The 17343-nt window shown below is 36.4% G+C and overlaps 1 protein-coding gene across 1 annotated transcript in view; it reads left to right on the top strand.

Annotated features, from left to right (window-relative positions):
- Positions 1-17343, top strand: part of LOC113424620 (macrophage mannose receptor 1-like) — a 68214-nt gene that overhangs the window by 42471 nt on the left and 8400 nt on the right. Inside the window, exons 20-28 of the mRNA XM_087947034.1 lie at positions 1793-1935; positions 3919-4039; positions 5278-5432; positions 7526-7628; positions 9011-9237; positions 10513-10678; positions 11987-12136; positions 15077-15193; positions 16810-16977. Coding sequence (XP_087803160.1) covers positions 1793-1935; positions 3919-4039; positions 5278-5432; positions 7526-7628; positions 9011-9237; positions 10513-10678; positions 11987-12136; positions 15077-15193; positions 16810-16977 — 1350 coding nt within the window. The remainder of the gene's footprint in view (positions 1-1792; positions 1936-3918; positions 4040-5277; positions 5433-7525; positions 7629-9010; positions 9238-10512; positions 10679-11986; positions 12137-15076; positions 15194-16809; positions 16978-17343) is intronic.

The following is a 17343-nucleotide window of genomic DNA, read 5'->3' as shown; positions in this document are numbered from 1 at the left end:
TGGTCTTGTTTTTACTGACTGTATAGAGCTTCTCCAACTTTGGCTGTAGAGCACACAGTCAATCTGATTTCTGTATTGACCATCTGGTGATGTCCATGTGTAGAGTTGTCTCTTGGGTTGTTGGAAAATAGTGTTTGTTATGACCATCGTATTCTCTTGACAAAATTTTACCAGTCTGTGCCCTGCTTCATTTTATAGTCCAAGGCCAAACTTGCCTGTTATTCTGGTTATCTTTTGGCTTCCTACTTTAGCATTCCAATCCCCATGATGATAAGGGCATCATTTTTTGGTGTTAATTCTTGAAGGTGTTGTAGGGCTCCATAGAACTGGTCAACTTTATCCTCTTCAGCACCAGTGGTTGAGGTATAGACCTGGACTACTGTGATGTTGAATGGTTTGCCTTGGATTCAAACTGTGATCATTCTGTCATTTTGGGGATTGTATCCCACTACTGCTTTTCCTTCACTTTTATTGTCAAGGTTCAGTTTTGCCATCTCTTGTTTGACCACGTCCAGCTTGCCTTGATTCATGGATCTTACATTCCAGGTTCCTAAGGAATATAGATCTTTACAGCATCGGACTTTCCTTTCACCACCAGATACACCCACAGCTGAGCATCCTTTCGACTTTGACCCAGTTGCTCATTCTTTCTGATGCTTCTATTACTAGCCCTCTGCTCTTCCCCAGTAGTATTTGGACACCTTCTGACCTATGGGGCTCATCTTCCAGCATCGTATCTTTTTGCCTTTTGGTCCTGTCTATGGGGTTTTCATGGCAAAGATACTGGAGTAGGTTGCCATTTCCTTCTCCAGTGGATCAAGTTTTGTCAGAGCTCTCTGCTGTGACCTGTCTGTCTTGGGTGGCCCTGCATGACATAGCTCATAGCTTCATTGCGCTATGCAAGCCCCTTCGTCATGACAAGGCAGTGATCCATGAAGGACACCCACCAATATAGTGACCTCAATTCACTTCTAGCATGGATGAATCCAGGGTTGTGGATTATCTAGATCAGGGCTGTTAAACTTGTGGCCCCTGGGGCCAGATACGTCACATGCTGGCCATGTCCACATCTGGTTTATTTTTATTTTTAATTAATATTTTTATTTTAAATACAAATAATACAAACATAATACATATACATCTAAATACAAAAAAGAAAAAAGAAAAAGAAAAATGCAGTGCACCCCACTCCTGGAGACCATTTTTTTCTTATAATTCTTCTATAACAATTAACAGATTTACTATATATTCCAATTGTGCCCTTATCCAAAATGACATATATTCTTGAGTAGGTTTATTCCCTTTGCCTTCCACCAACATTAATTTTATAAAATCCCCCCATATTTCATTAAAATTGTTTACTTAAATCATCCCTTTTTAAAATTTTATTTCTGTTGTTAATTTATCATTTGTTGCCATACTCCAAATTTCATTATACCACTCATTTCTTTGAATATCCTAATTTTGTCCCCAATATTTAGCCATCACTAATCTAGCAGCCATTATCAAATAGCGAAGGGGGGGAGGAAATCATGATACGTCACATGATGACACCAGGATGATGCGAGTTTGACACCCCTGTTCTTGATAAATGCTTCTCTAATGATCTCCTTATTTGTCAACAGATGCAATAGCAGCTCATGAAGTTGTAGGTAAAATTTGATTTTACCTATTGCCATGATACATTAGAAATGTGTGGTGCTTTAATTGCATGGTTGTGTGTACCTTCTTGACTGTTTGACCACTCTGTAGTCCCCTTCCCCTGCTCAACCATTTATTTTATCTTGCTTAGGACTTTGGAATGATATAAACTGTGGATATCCATCTTCTTTCATATGTGAAAGACATAATAACTCAATCAATGCAACTATTGCTCCTACACCACCTTCCATTAAAGGAGGATGCCCTGAATCTTGGCTTTTGTTTGAAAACAAGGTGCAGTAATTATTTCTTTCCTTTAAAAAAAAAGAATCACTCCAAGAAACAAAAAGATAACAAGACAAGAGGGATTTTCTATGGAAGATTTTTTTAGGCAATTAAAATAAATGCCTTGAAAAGATGGTATCACAGAGGAATTTTGTGCATATGTACATAAAATAAAGGTAAACACTCATCAACCTTATCATGTAAACTACATGGTACACTTGAGCAGATAAATTAATTCTACTTTACTGTAAAGCTACATGAGCAAATCTTGAAAATCTGAAAGTACAATTCTTCTATTATCACCTTTACTGGCCAAGGATGTAGGTAAAGTCCCTTCTGAGCCTCTTTTTCTGCACACTATCCAGCGCTACCATGCTGCCTCTTATCTGATAATTCCCTAGGCAGCATATCTTCACAAACATACAGTCTCCCAAAGTCTTTCCCACATATTTCCCAGTACAAGGCTCCTTCACATTAAACTTGAGTGCCAATGTCATTTGCAAAATAACAGAATCACATGGTTGGAATGTACTTACTACTTTTCTTGAAATGGCAGAAGCTCTGCAACATTATCATCTTGCAAGCTCAGTCCATTTCATCCATTTGTGAATCATTGCAATGCACATATGCAAATGGATAGGGCTAACATTGTTACACTGCTTTTATAGGTTTGGCTCTCTTTGCCCCTCCCTCCACAGGTAGCAATATCAGCTGCTGCACTTTCTTTGGCAGCAATAAGGAAACACATTGTCCTAGTGATTTTCTGGAATCTTCTTTTTATTTCCCTGTAGAGCCTGGTGTCAAACTCGGGGCGTCACGTTGCCATCCTGGGATTTTTTCACAACATTTTTTTCCCTTCGCGGAGATGGGGTGGGTGTGGCCTGCACATGCCATATCCAGCCCACGGGCTGCCAATTTGACACCCCTATAATAGAGGATACATGTCAATTTCCAAGTACCAACCAGATCCAAATTTTCAAAATCAACCAATACAGTTAATTTTATAATAAAGCCAATTATTGGTACATTGTGCAAAATATTCACATGGTGCAATAAGATAGTCTGTTTGTTTGTAGGATTCACTGGGTTAGGGATTTTTCTTTTTTGCCTTCACTGTGAGTTGTGTTGGGGGGGGGGGTACACGAAGGGAGACTCAGCCAATCTCATTGTACGCATATTGTACTCTGACAATAAAGGTTGATTTGATTTGATTTGGTATAATGATTAAGATCTGGTCTAGAAACCAGAAGATTGAATTATAATTTCCCCCTCCTTAGGCATGAAAGGAGTAATATAAATGTTCTCCACTTTGAATTACTCATAAACAAAGAAGGGACAAAAATTAGAATTAGAATTCTTTTTATTGGCCAAGTATGATTGGACACACAAGGAATTTGTCTTGGTGCAAATGCTCTCAGTATACATAAAATAAAAGATATATTCATCAAGAGTCAAGAACCATAAGGTACAACACTTAATGATAGTCATAGGGTACAATAAGCAATCAAATCATACTAAGAAACAGTCCATATAAATCGTAAGGATACAAGCAACAAAGTTACAGTCATACAGTCACAAGTGGGAGGGGATAGGCGATAAGGAGTGATAAGAAGATTAATAGTAATAGTAATCTAATCATTAATCAAGAATTAGATGCTGCTACTCAAAATCCAGGTGAATGTATTTAGAAAAGCACTTGGGAGGTTGCTCTCTGTTGCAAACACTGATTTCTAGATGACTTCCCCAGCATAGATCTGTGTGGTCTACATCTTGATAACTTGGCTTTCCCTCAGGCTTTGGATCAAAAAGGAATCAAAGTGGGTAATGTGTTTGACTTCTCACTGTTGTTGTTTTTCTCCTGATTGTTTGGTTTTTAAATTGTATTTTATTGTTGTTTTTATTGTCTGTGATCATATACATTTCTAAAATAATAATAAATCTTTAATTTTATTTGTCTTTATCTTTGCACTTGGATTTTTTTTTTAAAAAAAGTGTTATAAATTCTTTGGATTTAATCAAGAAGACCAGAAAAATTGGAAAAATGCACGGAAAGATTGTCAGAAAGAAGAATTTGGAGGAAACCTTGTTGCAATACTCAATAAAAGGGTACAAGGTATATAACCACTATATCAATGAATAAAAGTTTACTTACTTGTGAAATTTAACATCATCTTTGGGGTGATTATGTTTTATGGAACAAATATGCCATTGATAATACTACCTGACTACTTCTATGGAGCTTACAATACTAGTTTGAACCTGGAATTTTAAATGAAAAGTTATAATACCTTAATTCATACTTTCCCCTTTATTATTACTGCTAGGATTTTCTTCCTCCTCTTTGATTTTCTTACTGTTAAGTAGACATAATGATGAACCTGTGTTTGCACCCAAGCACATATAGTTGTAAAAGTCATTTTTCATCTTTAAGATAAAATGGAAAATTGTGATTTGTTAGAAATTACAGAAGAAAGTTTCAAATGTTCGTTTTCATACTAAAAGCAAAGGAGCGAAGGAATTGCCTGCTATATCAGTGGTATCAAATTTGCAATCCATGGGACATACATTTCATGTTCTGCCCATGCCCACATCCAGTTTAGCGAAGAGAAAAAAATTACAATACATCATGTGACAATGCGAGTTTGTCACCCTTGTGCTATAAATATTTATTAGAGATGTGCAAAAAAATTTCTTTGCTTTGCTTTGCATTTTCCCTATTGACTATTCATGCTAATTCAGCTAGGAACAGCCCTGAAAAAGCCATGGCTGCTTTAACAATTTGAAAAAAAAGATGCTTTATATGTGCTCTTGAACACTGAAACACATCACTTTCCAAGTATTTACACAACCATAATATTTATAGATTTTTGCAGTCATAAAATGTGTAAATAATTCAGAGTGGCTTCTGTGATTGGGGTGCTATACCCATTGATAACACACCCACACATACGTTTTATGATTCAGTTGTGTTGATGTAGGATCAAAGGGAGATTAAAATATTTTAATCAATACATAAATACATGTGCTATTCATATACATTATAAAAGCTTGAGCTCACTTGTGTCAATAATGGCAAATTGATGTATCTAAAAGCAGTAGCTCAGTAGAATTATAACTCCAGGTGTGCTTATTTATTTCTCACAATTCATTTTCCAAACCAAATTTCAGACTTCAGTAATTTTTATTTCATATACTCATTATGCATTTATTCAAGTCTATGATTCAATATGTTTTATTCCATTTCAAAATTCTTATTTGATTAAGTATTTGCTTTGGTTTCATACTGTCCCAAATGTTAGGTATGTGTACATTCTCTGATCACATTATTCTTCCACTACACTTTCTTTTTAGCTTTTCTCACCTTCCATTTAAATAAATTCCAAAGTGATGTATGGATAGGACTAAATGACATCAATGAGGATCAAATGTACCTCTGGACAAATGGAAGAGGAGTCAGTTACACAAACTGGGAGAAAGGATTCCCACTGAGTTATGGGCCAAACAGTGTAGGTATTTGACTACAGGTTGGAATCTGGAAACTTCTCCCAACTTCCTTGCTTTGTCTTTTTCCCTTCAACCTGTGTTATATGAGTCTTAAATTAGATTCATATGATGAGAAGAAAAAAAGCAACATAAATAGGCAAAATAATTTTATGGATAACTACTAGTGATTATTGGTTTGTTTTGTTTTGATTCAGATTTGAAGGCATCTAGAAGCACACTTACAGTTTCTAAAACTAGATGTGTATCTTTTCTCAGAATTATGTTGTAACTGCAGGTGGCAGCTAAGCAATCACAGGAAAAAGTGGGGCTGCTTTAAAGAGTTGAGGACAGGGCCTATGTTAGCATCCCATGAAGTCAGGGTCAAAAATTTAACAACTGGTTCTCTGCCTGGAGGCTGGGTGGGCATGGCCATGGTGGGCATGGCCTAATTGGCCTCCTGCACCACTCTGGGAGTGAAAATGGGCTGTGGGAGGGAAGGTGTTTCCGCCCTCCCTGGGCTCTGGAGGCTGAAAACAGCCTTCCCGTTTCCAGCCTTACCCAGCTTTGGAGGATTTCAGGAGGGCGAAAATGACCTCCTGAAAGGGTGAGAATGGCCTCCTCGGGTTTCGGAAGCTCTCTGGAGACTGGAAATGGGCCTGTTTCCAGCCTTCTGGAACTTCTGTGAGGCCCATTTTTCACCCTCCCCAGGCTCCAGTGGCTTTCCTCGAGCCTCCAGGAGAGTGAAAATGAACTCCCAGGGCTCCAGAGACTCTCTGGGGAAACAGGCCCATTTCCAGCCTTCTAGAATTTCCAGGAGGCCTGTTTTTCACCCTCCTCATGCCTCCACATGGCCCTGCACTTACCTGCAATCCAAAATGGGCCACTCAGGGACTCCTGGGAGGGGCAGGGCAGGATGGGCAGAGCCAGCCAGAGGTGGGATTTGCCAGTTCGCTGAACTGGCCATAAAATTAATAACCAGTTTGCCGAACCAGTACAAACTGGTAGCAGTCCACCCCCGCATGAAGTCTGAAGCACCTTTCAGCTCCATTGCACATCTCTCTCAGCAGAATAAATCAGCGGAAGCAATATTGAAAATTAAATCTTGAGGTACTGCATTTGACAGTAGGACTTAAAGCAGTGTTTCTCAACCTTGGCAACTGTACGAAGTCTCAGTTTTAACTCCCAGAATCTGCTAGCCAGTTTGCTGATCTAAATAATCAGCTAGCAGGGACAAGTGAGGGACAGGCTGGAGAAAACAGTTAAGGATAGTAACTGGGCAAGTGATTGTTCTGATTGTTACCCAGGCAAAAGCTGATCTTGACCAATGTCCTCTGTGAGGAAAACAAATAGGCTACCTTTGTGAATTTCCTTGATACATAGCAGGTCTCGTACTAAGGCAGCATACAGTATAAAAGCAGCTATTACAGCTGGTATTTCCTTATTCTATCTCATATCTTGAGAAATACATCCAACTATGTTTCCAAGAACATCCTGTGGAGCTACACCTACCTTTTAATTGGAGAGTAGGTGGGTGGGATTTACCATTTGCACCATTTGATTAGTGATATCATGGGTATGTGATATTCTCACTTTTGCATATTTCTGGAAACCATGGTGATTCATTCTGTACAGGAGGTTCTTGATTTATGGCCACAATTGGAACCAGAAATTCCAATTAAATGAATCATGATCAATTTTACAAAAAATCAAGGTTGTTAATCAAGTCATTGCAGTCATCACTAAGTGTCATAAGTGAATCTGCCTTTCCCCATTACTTTGCTTGACAGAAGCCTGCTGGAAAGGTTGCAAATGGTGATCATATGACCCCAGGATACTATAACAGTGTAAATATATGTTGATCACCATGTGTCCCAATATGGATCATGTAACTGTGGAAAATAATGCAATGGTTGTAAGGACTAGTCCTATGTCAATTTTTTTCAGTGCTGTTGTAACTTAAAATGGTCACTAAACAAGTGGTTTTAAATTGAGGACTACCTATAACGTTCTCTACCAACTTCCCCTGTTTTCCCATAGCTTTTAAATTGGCATGATTGAGGAATTAAGGAGTTTATTCATACCTCATTCAACATTTATTGTTTTCCATTTCGTATAGGAAGATTGTATTGCAATGACATCATTGCCTTACAAAAGTGCAGGCTTATGGAGAAATAGTTATTGCTACTATAACAAAGGGTACATATGCCAAGCCAACGTTCGTGAGTATTTTGCTTATTTTTGTTTCCTCACCTTTTTTTTCTTTTTGAAAAGAAAAGCCTTCTTTGATTTAAAAATCTCTACCTTTTCCCTTCAATGTTTCAATACAACAAGGCCATGATGGTTTTTAAATCTCAGAATATAAATATGGTGTGAATAATAATTAGGTGTTTTATTTATTTACTAAGACATGCCTCTCCACTTGAAAAATGACTAAGAAGCATAACATTTGATTAATGCAATAATAAAGTAAAAATGCATGATTCATTCATGTAAAATTTTATCAGTCACTAATTGCCAGGACTTACATATTTTGAAGAATCTTTTGTTCCAGGGAAGAGAGATGACCAGGGAGAATGTTCTCCTATGTGGTCCTTGGTGATGAGACCTAAAGCCAGTCTGGTCTACCAGATCTCACTAGATAGGCAAACTTTTATTCAGAGCAGATGATTGCAAAGATACTTAAGTCCTGATCAGGGGTGAGCTTCAAAAATTTTAGCAAAGGGTTCTCTGCCTGGTTGCTGAGTTGGCGTGGCCATGGTGGGAGTGGCCTAGTCGGCCTCCTGTACCATGGTAAAGGGGGCATTTTTGCCCTTTCCGGGCTCCAGAGGCTTTTCTCAACCCTCTGGGAGGGCAAAAATGGCCTCCCTGGGTTCTGGAGGCTCTCTGGAAGCTGGAAATGTGCCATTTCCAGCCTTCCCAAACTTCTGGGAAGCCTGTTTTTTGCCCTCCCCGAGCATCCGTGTGCGCCCTGCACTTACCTGCATCCAAAATGGGCTGCATGGGGACTCCTGGGAGGGGTGGGAGGGGCCAGCCAGGTGTGGGATTTGGGGGTTCTCCGAACTGCACAGAATCTTAGCTAGAGGCTCTCCTGAACCCCTGCGAACCCCCAGCAACCCACCCCTGGTCCTGATCCATGCAGTGCTTTAAGAGTGACAATTGCCATCTTGAATTGCACTTACTGAGTAACTGGGTTAATCCCCTTACTTGAGCTGCTGCAGTTGGGACTAACTGTAACTTCTGAGTGATCTTCAAGGACAATCCCATGCAGAGTGAATTGCATTAGTCCAGCCAAGAAGTGTGTAGGTATCATATTTATTACCCAGTCATTAAATAAATAAATTTTTTTAAAAAAACAGGGAGCAGTGGGCTTCGTTCAAACTTCCCACTGTTTTCTATGACCAAAATACCTGAAAGTGTTTCAAGTGGGGCTATTTGCTTTAACCCTGAAATAAAAACACACTTCTCATTTTATGCCCAAAACAAATGTCAATTTACCCCGAACACCATTTCCCCTGTATGTCTGAAAAAGGGTTTTCTCATTTTGCATTTTATGTCTTCATATTTTTGAAAAGAGCCTTACAATGTTCTTTTTCTTTTGTAGATCCCAAATATTCTTTTCTTCCATCCACCACCCCAGAGCAGCGGTTCCGTTATAGAAATAGCAGCTACTTCATAATTGAAGCCAAAATGACATGGGAAGATGCAAAACAAAGTTGTGAAAGGAGAGACTCGAGTCTTGCTAGCATTTTAGATCCCTTTAGCCTCTCATATCTCTGGCTAAAACTAAAACAAAAAAGGATTGTATGGCTTGGCCTCAACAGTAATCTGGTAAATGCAACTTGTATCAGTCCACAAAGTTCTATCTATTCAAATTTTTATTTGTTCAATTATTTTGGAGCATTCAAGAATATGCTATTAATTTTGGGTGGCAGTTGTTCCATTCAGTGGAAATGAAAGTTAGAAAACTACTGCAGATGAATGAAATGACTATTTGCTATACCTTCCAGTCAGTCTAATACAATTTTGCCCTCCTAGGCTAGGGTCTACACATACTAATATTTAATTATTTATTTGTTGAATTGATTTGATTTCTATAGCCACCCCTTTCAGCAAACAACTCTGGGTGGCTCACAGTTCAAAAACATATAAGTACAATTAAAATGGTAAAAGTGTTTTAAAACAACAAAAACAGTAAAAGCCATTAAAATGCTAAAAAACATGACAATGTCTAATTTGAATTCTTGCAAAGCAAAACATATGATCTGTTAACAAAATGTCCAGGAGCATACCCAGGTCTTTCAAGGCTAAGGGAGAGTAACAGAGTTGGGGCCATTCCAATCTCTCGGGATGGAGGATGTTCCACATAGCAGACACTGCTGCAGAAAAAGCTCATCTTCTAGTCTCTAGAATATTCTTTGGCTGACTGGATCTGCAGTATGCCCATCCTATTTGATCTAATTGGATACATAGAAACTCTTTGAAAAAGATGATCCCTCAGATTCCTGGTCCCAAGTTATGTAGGGCTATATATGTAATTACCAGCATCTTGAATTCTACCTTGAAACATATTGGTAATATCCCAGTGTTTTTAATCATATATTTGTTAAATACATACTTAGTGGCCAAGTTCAAAATGATGCTAATATATAGCATGTGGATTCTCAGAACAGACTAAATAACAAAGTAAGCAAACCTTTTTCTGAAGCAGTTCTTGTTCTTTCCACTGCTAAAACTTTTAACCAAGTCAGACTTTAATTATGAACTAAATTTATAAATGACTTCATGAGCATTTGACCTTTGGCAAAGTTATTGGAAATTGGAATTTGAAACCAAAGAATTCTCTTGGTTCATGACAGCAAACGTGAAGGCTTAGTTCTGTTGTGAAATCATCTATAAAAACCAACCTACATTGCATTTACTATTCATATTTCATATTGGATTGCAGTTGTTACTGCAAAAAAAGACTAAAATCTGACAGGATCTATTTCCAGGGAAGCAATAATGTAACATTCCTAGATCAGCCTAACGTGCTCAATTATAGTGTATCTCATAAGAAATATGTCTCTCATTCAATGTGTGGTTTTTGTTGGTTGGTTTTTTTAGACTGGCGGGCAATATATATGGATTGATAAATTCCGGATGAAATATACTAAATGGGCAGCAAATGAACCAAAACAAAAATTAGGCTGCGTTTATATGGACTTGGATGGGACCTGGAAGACAGATTCGTGCAATATAAAGAATTTTCCTCTTTGCAAATATCCCAAAGGTAAGTTGAAGGATAGGTTAAGATTTTTGTTCATGGTTTCATATTCAGACTAAAGCAGTTTTCTCCAGCCTTGGCATCTTGTAGGTATGTTGGACTGCTACAAATTGGAATAATTTAGAAATGGTGCCATAGACATTTAGATTACTTTTTGAAGGGAATGTACCTCCATTTAAGCTGTGAAATTTTGCACAACTCTAATTTTTAAAGACTTTGGGAATATAATAGACTGCACATAGTAACATATATGCCAGGCAGCCTTTGTCAGCATGAATAATATTGATGCTTGCTAAGAGTTGTAATTTAGCAATGTGGGGAAGGGGGTGGATTCCAAATTTTATTCCTCTGATGTAGGGCGTATTCATTATTTAGCTTGCAAAAACTTAAGACTGGAAAGACTTTTTTATACGATGGTTAAAATGCTGGTCTAGATACCAGGAGACTGGGAGTTCTAGTCCTGCTTTAGGCATGAAAGCCAGATGTATGACTTTGCACCAGTGACTCTCTCTCAACCTAATTCACCTTTACATAGCTTTTATTGTGGGGAAAATAGAAGGAGTAAGGAATTCTAATATGTAAACATAAAAATAAATAAATGCAACATGTATAGCTCTGATAATGTTTAGGAGAAGACCTGGTCCTTAAACCTTACCTGGATGGGAAGACTTCTGCCTTTTTTATTCCAGTTAAGTCAGTTTGTGAACTATAAACAGTTTTTAAGGAGGAAAGAGGCTTGAAAACTCAGTCTGCTCTTTAAGTAGTTTGACTTTAAAAGACTACTCTACAGATTGGAACACAATTATTTTTCACATGCTGCATTCTTTCAGTTTTGTGATCTATATTTGGAGTCAATAACTGTATGCCAAAAAAGAGCATATTAGGAATAGATATACATCCACCAGTGCATATACTAAGCAGTATATTTGTAGAAGTGTAAAGATAGTAACCACAATTAATGTGGTCACTATAAAAAAATGGGGGCATGCATAAGCACACCGGCGTGCCTACCGTCTCTGTCATATTGTTTCTTTTATTTTTCTTATATGTATCCATTTCATGTATTCATAGCTATGTTTATACTTATACCTATTATCTTGTAAGCTATTGACAAATCAAATCAAATCAAAACAATAATCTAATTAAAGCTCTATCTATATTTCCCTGTTGGTGTAAAACTAAAAAAGTTAACAGTAACATAAAAGTAAAAAGGACAAGGATGCTTTCTAAAAACACTGTAGTTTTGACAAGGTTCCTCAAATAATATTTCAATAAATTAATTAGAATTAAAAATTATATTGCTTTTAAAAACAGTGTTTCCACCTACTGTACCACCTCAAGAACCAGGAAACTGCCCACTTGCAGTGGAGAAATCTTGGGTTCCATTCCGTGGTCATTGCTATCACTTTGAAGCCTCATCAAAGATGAGTTGGCCAAAGGCATCATTAGCTTGTTTGCAATTAGGTAAGTGTTTCCATTCACTAATTATAATACCTGACTTTATTTTAAAGCAAGTAGAAGAAACAATTATTGAAGAAATACTAAGATTTGCAAATATTTTAACAGAAAGGATATGGATTCCTTAGAACATAGAATAACAGGATTGAAAGGGATCTTAGGGGCCTTCTATGTCCAACTCCCTACTTGAGAAGGAGACCTTATAAAATTCCAGACAAATTGCTGTCCATTCTCTTCTTGAAACCCTCCAGGGATGGAGCATCCATAACTTCCGGAGTTAAGTCATTCAATTGATTAATTGTTTTTATGTCAGGAACTTTCTCCTTAGTTTTAATGATCTTTCACCAATTATTTAATGATCTTTCACCAATTATTTCTTGTTCTGCTCTCAGGTACTTTGGAGAATAGGTCAATCCCATCTTCTCTGTGATAACCCCTCAAGTACTGGAAGAACCAGGAAATTGCCTAGTTGCAGTGAAGTTAAATTTACTTAAAGGGCATACTAAAGTACTGCTATCATATCATCCCTAATTCTTCTCTTTGTTAGAAGAACATACCTAGTTCTCTGAATTTTTCATTGTATGGTTTGGCTCCAGACACCTCATTGTATTTGTTGTTCTTTTCTACATTCTTTTTAGGGTCCCAACATTTTTTTAAATTGTGGTGGACCAGAACTGGATGCATTATTTCAAATGTGGTTTCCCCAGTGCAATATAAATTAGTACAATCTTTTCATGTGATCTTGAGACTGTCTCTCTATTGATGCAATCTAGGACCACTTTGCCTTTTTTGATACCTGCAGCATACTGCTGGCTCATATTTAAGTGGCTCAGATCTAAGATCCCTTTCACAGTTACTACAATTAAGCCAGGTGCCACCTATTCTATACCTGTGCACTTGGTTTTTCTTGCCTATGTGTAGGACCTTTTCTCATTGAATTGCATTTTGTTGGATAGAACCCAGTGTGCAAGTCTGTCAATATTTCTAGGTACTCACAAACATGCTGCTTGATTATTTTTTTGAGCATTTTCCCTAGTCTCAATATAAGACTGATTGGTCTGTAGTTTCCTACGTTCATTCCCTCCTCGATTTTGTATGCTAAAAGCACATCAGCTCTTCTCTAGTCCTCTGGTAGTTCCTCTATGCTTCAGGAGCTTTGAAAAAAATTGTTTCATAGTTCTGAGATCATGTCTGACAGCTGCTCCTGAACACTGATATATAATCTATCTGATCGATAATTTGAACTTGTCTAGAGTGGATAGGTGTTGTCTTACTGTTTTCTTGCTTATTTTTATTTTTATTCCTAATCTATCTTTTATGGTATCCCTTTGACAGGCTGAACTATTTTTTTTTCTTTTTGCATAAAGACAAATACAAAGAATAAATTAAACAGTTCTACTTTCTTTCTGCTACCTTATCACCTCTTTGCCATCTTCTCCCATTAGTTAACTGATTACTTCCTTGGCTTTTTCCTTGTTTCTTACATTTGAATTTTTTTTATTATTATTATTCTTGACATTTGTTGCAACTCTTAATTCATGCTTAACCTTAGGAGGTTAATTCTGTATTCTGTTTAATTATATGTCCCTCTTTCTATTTTTTATATTTATTCTTTTTTCTCAGTTTGTAAGAGAGTTCTTTATGCAACCATGCTGATTTCAACTTGGGTCTGATCTATTTGTTCCTCATACTTTGAGCATTGGTATATAGTCATCGGAATCCCTTATGGCCAACCCTGTATTTGTTTCCTATTTCTCCTATTTTGTATCCGAGTTCACCTTTCTTCTCACCACTCCCTAGTTCACTGTTTGATTAATTGTCTTGTGACTTATGCTTGTGATTAGTTCCTAAAATTGGTTCCCTGCCCTTGCAGTTTTAGTTTAAAGCCCTTTAGAATTTATGAGCTGATTGTTTTCCACACACATTCTTCCCAGTTCTTGTGATGTGCAGCCTGCCCTCTGCCAGGAGCCCTCATGTATAGTAAGATAGCTTCCTGATCTAGGAATCCAAAGGTCTCTCAACAGCACCATCCTTTATGCCAGTGGTTTACTTCCTCATTGGAAGTTTACCTTCCATTGGAAGTACATATGAAAATACCACCTGTGCTCCTAACTCTTGCTTTTATGACAAGCTGCTGATAGTCTCTTGATATTGTTTTCAGGATCTTTGTCATATTATTCATCCCTACATGAATAACGCAGGGCAAAGGATTGCTGTTAAAGAAATGGAGGTTTGTCAAAAGAAGTGAAATGGCTTTCTCTAATCACATGACCAATTTGTTATACAGAAATGAGATTTGGTCATGTAAGGAGAAACATAAAAGTAAATTACTTGCAGTTGGAATGGGGTACTTAAGGAGTGAGGACTGAATACAAAAGTATGTGATCAAGACAATAGAAATATGAAAGAAGAATAATGAACTGGATTGAGAGGGAATGAATAAGGTTCTAATATAAAAAACTAATAGTTTTTATATGAGGTAAAAGTGAATGAGTGGGGAAGAAGGGGAAGTCCAAGAAATTTGTCAATGGTTAAAATTGATGAGATCCTTAGAAAGATAATTTTAAAGAAGAAGCAACTTATAATTTGATGTGTGGAACCAGAGGAAGCAAGGATAATCTGTAGAAATAGAAAGATATGAGGAAATACTAAGTGTTGCTATAAACTAGATTTAATTTCCCTCTTTATTCATGCTTTAATTTCTTTGGTTTACCACTGCATTTTGCAGAGGGAATAGCATAATGGGTAGTGATGTGTGTTCTTTATCTGAAAACTTAAGTTATTGGCTTGATCAGGGTATCCATACATAAAAAGTGAGGAATCAAAGAAAAAAACATGTTTTGACATTAAACAAAATCTTTCTTTCAATTAGCTACTCAACTTGTTATGGGTCAAAAAATATTCAAATAGTATTTTCTCTGAGAATGTTTGCTTATTTTTTTACAGATGCCTCTCTGGTTTCAGTAATGGATACAGCAGAAGCAAACTTTCTAACAGAAATTACAGAAAATCTTGAAAGCAAATCCCAAGCATTTTGGATAGGAATGTTCAAAAATCTAAATGGTATATTTTAATTTTAATTTTAAGCTCAGTGCTGTTTGTATTGCAAATATTTTATTATAATCACAGTTTGGATCTTCTGGCAAGTACCAAAGAAGGTACTTGATTGTACGTAAAAAAAGGAGGAAAACAGATAAAAATGTAACATTGTTATGACTTCTAATTATAACTCAACATTTATGGTTGGGGATGAAAGCATATTTGAGATATTTCACACAGTCTTATTCTAATTAATTTATTTAGCTAAGTGGCTGATGAGTCAGTGCTAGAATATTTTTTAAATAAAAGCCTTTTTTTAAAGCATTAATCAGTAGGGATATGTACGCATATGTGTGTGCATGTATGGTTAAGTGTTTCATTGATTATGCTGGGAATTTGAGACTACAGTTGAGTTTCAATACATCACAGAGCATTTTGTTACATGTCCTAGTTTGGGGGGGAGGGGGAGTTGCATCAAACATTAAATGCAAAATGAGATGATTTACCCATTATGTTAAAGTAAAAGGACATTTAGTTTTGGCTTGGAGGAACAAATTTGAGCTGCTCCCTAAAAGCTTTTAGAGAGTTTCCCCCTAAAGTATATACGGTAATATAACTTTAATTATATATAAATAAACATTTAATGAGGGGTGACGGTAGGGAATTATTATTTTTATTGTTTCTATATTGGGTTTTATTTTTTGTAAGCTGCCCAGAATCACTGAGTGAGTGGGCTTTAAATAAACTTTCTAAATAAATAAAACATGACATCAAATTTATTTTTCTTATATCTGGTTTTGTAATAAGATCATACAAATAAGAAAAAAAAATGGATTATGTCATCATAACTGAAGGTCCACTATTTTATGTGATATCACAAGTATCAAAGAGGCAGAGTTTGCAAAATGGTGTTTCCATAGATATTTCATTGTCTGCTACCCATTGATGCCTCTATGGATACCCATAGTTCATCCTTTGGGGGTGGGCTGGCCCAATAATGTTTTTGCATGTACCCTTGGCCTGTTATACGATACAATAGAATAAGGACTTTGTCTAAAAAAATTAGAGTGATGTATATATCCAACTTTGTGCTTTGTAAATTATGATTCATGGTTTTGTACATTTATGAATTCAACAGTATGGCAAATTTAAATAACATGTTTAAAAAAATTGGCACATGATTTTGTTCTGCCTAATTATGTAACACTGAATGAACAGAAAAGAAATCAGTACCAGCTTCATTTTATTAAATTGGCAAAAGAAAAGGATATTTCCAAATTCTAGTGCTGTATGTATATCTAGCTGGGAAAGAGTCTTCCTGCTTTACAATTAAAACCACATTTGTTTTAAATTAAAACAAATTTAAATTTCTAATAACTGCAGTGTATAGATATGTATAATATACATGACTAGAGATTTCTTAATTTTGGTTTAAATGTAAAAGTTTTTAAATGGAACCATGCACTTAATCATAAAATAGGGTAGGTAGGTAGGTAGGTAGGTAAGTAAGTAAGTAAGTAAGAAATAAGTTAAAAGGAAGGAAGGAAGGAAGGAAGGAAGGAAGGAAGGAAGGAAGGAAGGAAGGAAGGAAGACATTGCTAGAGCTAATTATCTTGGCATATTTTCTAACCCAACATTAGGTGATTGGTTATGGATTGACAATGCTGTTGTGAACTTTGTCAACTGGAACACTGGAGAACCTTCAAGTCAGAATGATGAAGATTGTGTAGAAATGTTTGCTTCAAATGGGATTTGGAATAATGTTTATTGTAATTCATATCTTGGATATATTTGCAAAAAACCAAAAAGTAAGTAATACGTTATATGTTCTTACTATTTTATTTTATTATTTTATTTTCTTAGTTTTTCTCCTTTTGTCCTTTTTGGTCACAACATAATTGAAAAAGTGTAGGAGAAAGGGAACAAATGGAATATAAGTATACATCAGCAACTATAAGATGATCTTCATGTTTATCTTGAACTTGAATGAAATCAGTCTGGAAAAGAATTTCCAGTTAATTCACCTAGCCTGACCACCAAATTGACTTCCTGCATTTAATATGACCTGCACTAGCAATAATAGATATCCATAGGAAGAGAAAGAAAGAAAGAAAAATCAACACCTTTGAATATCTATAGAGATTCTCAGTCATCCAGGTCATGGTTGTCCCAAA

This window comes from Notechis scutatus, chromosome Z, assembly GCF_049901735.1.
Source record: "Notechis scutatus isolate UNSWTSFEM ecotype Mainland chromosome Z, rNotScu1.2, whole genome shotgun sequence".
Lineage (NCBI taxonomy): Eukaryota > Metazoa > Chordata > Lepidosauria > Squamata > Elapidae > Notechis > Notechis scutatus.
The sequence above is the reverse complement of the archived record's forward strand: the minus strand, read 5'-3'. Positions and strand labels throughout refer to the sequence as shown.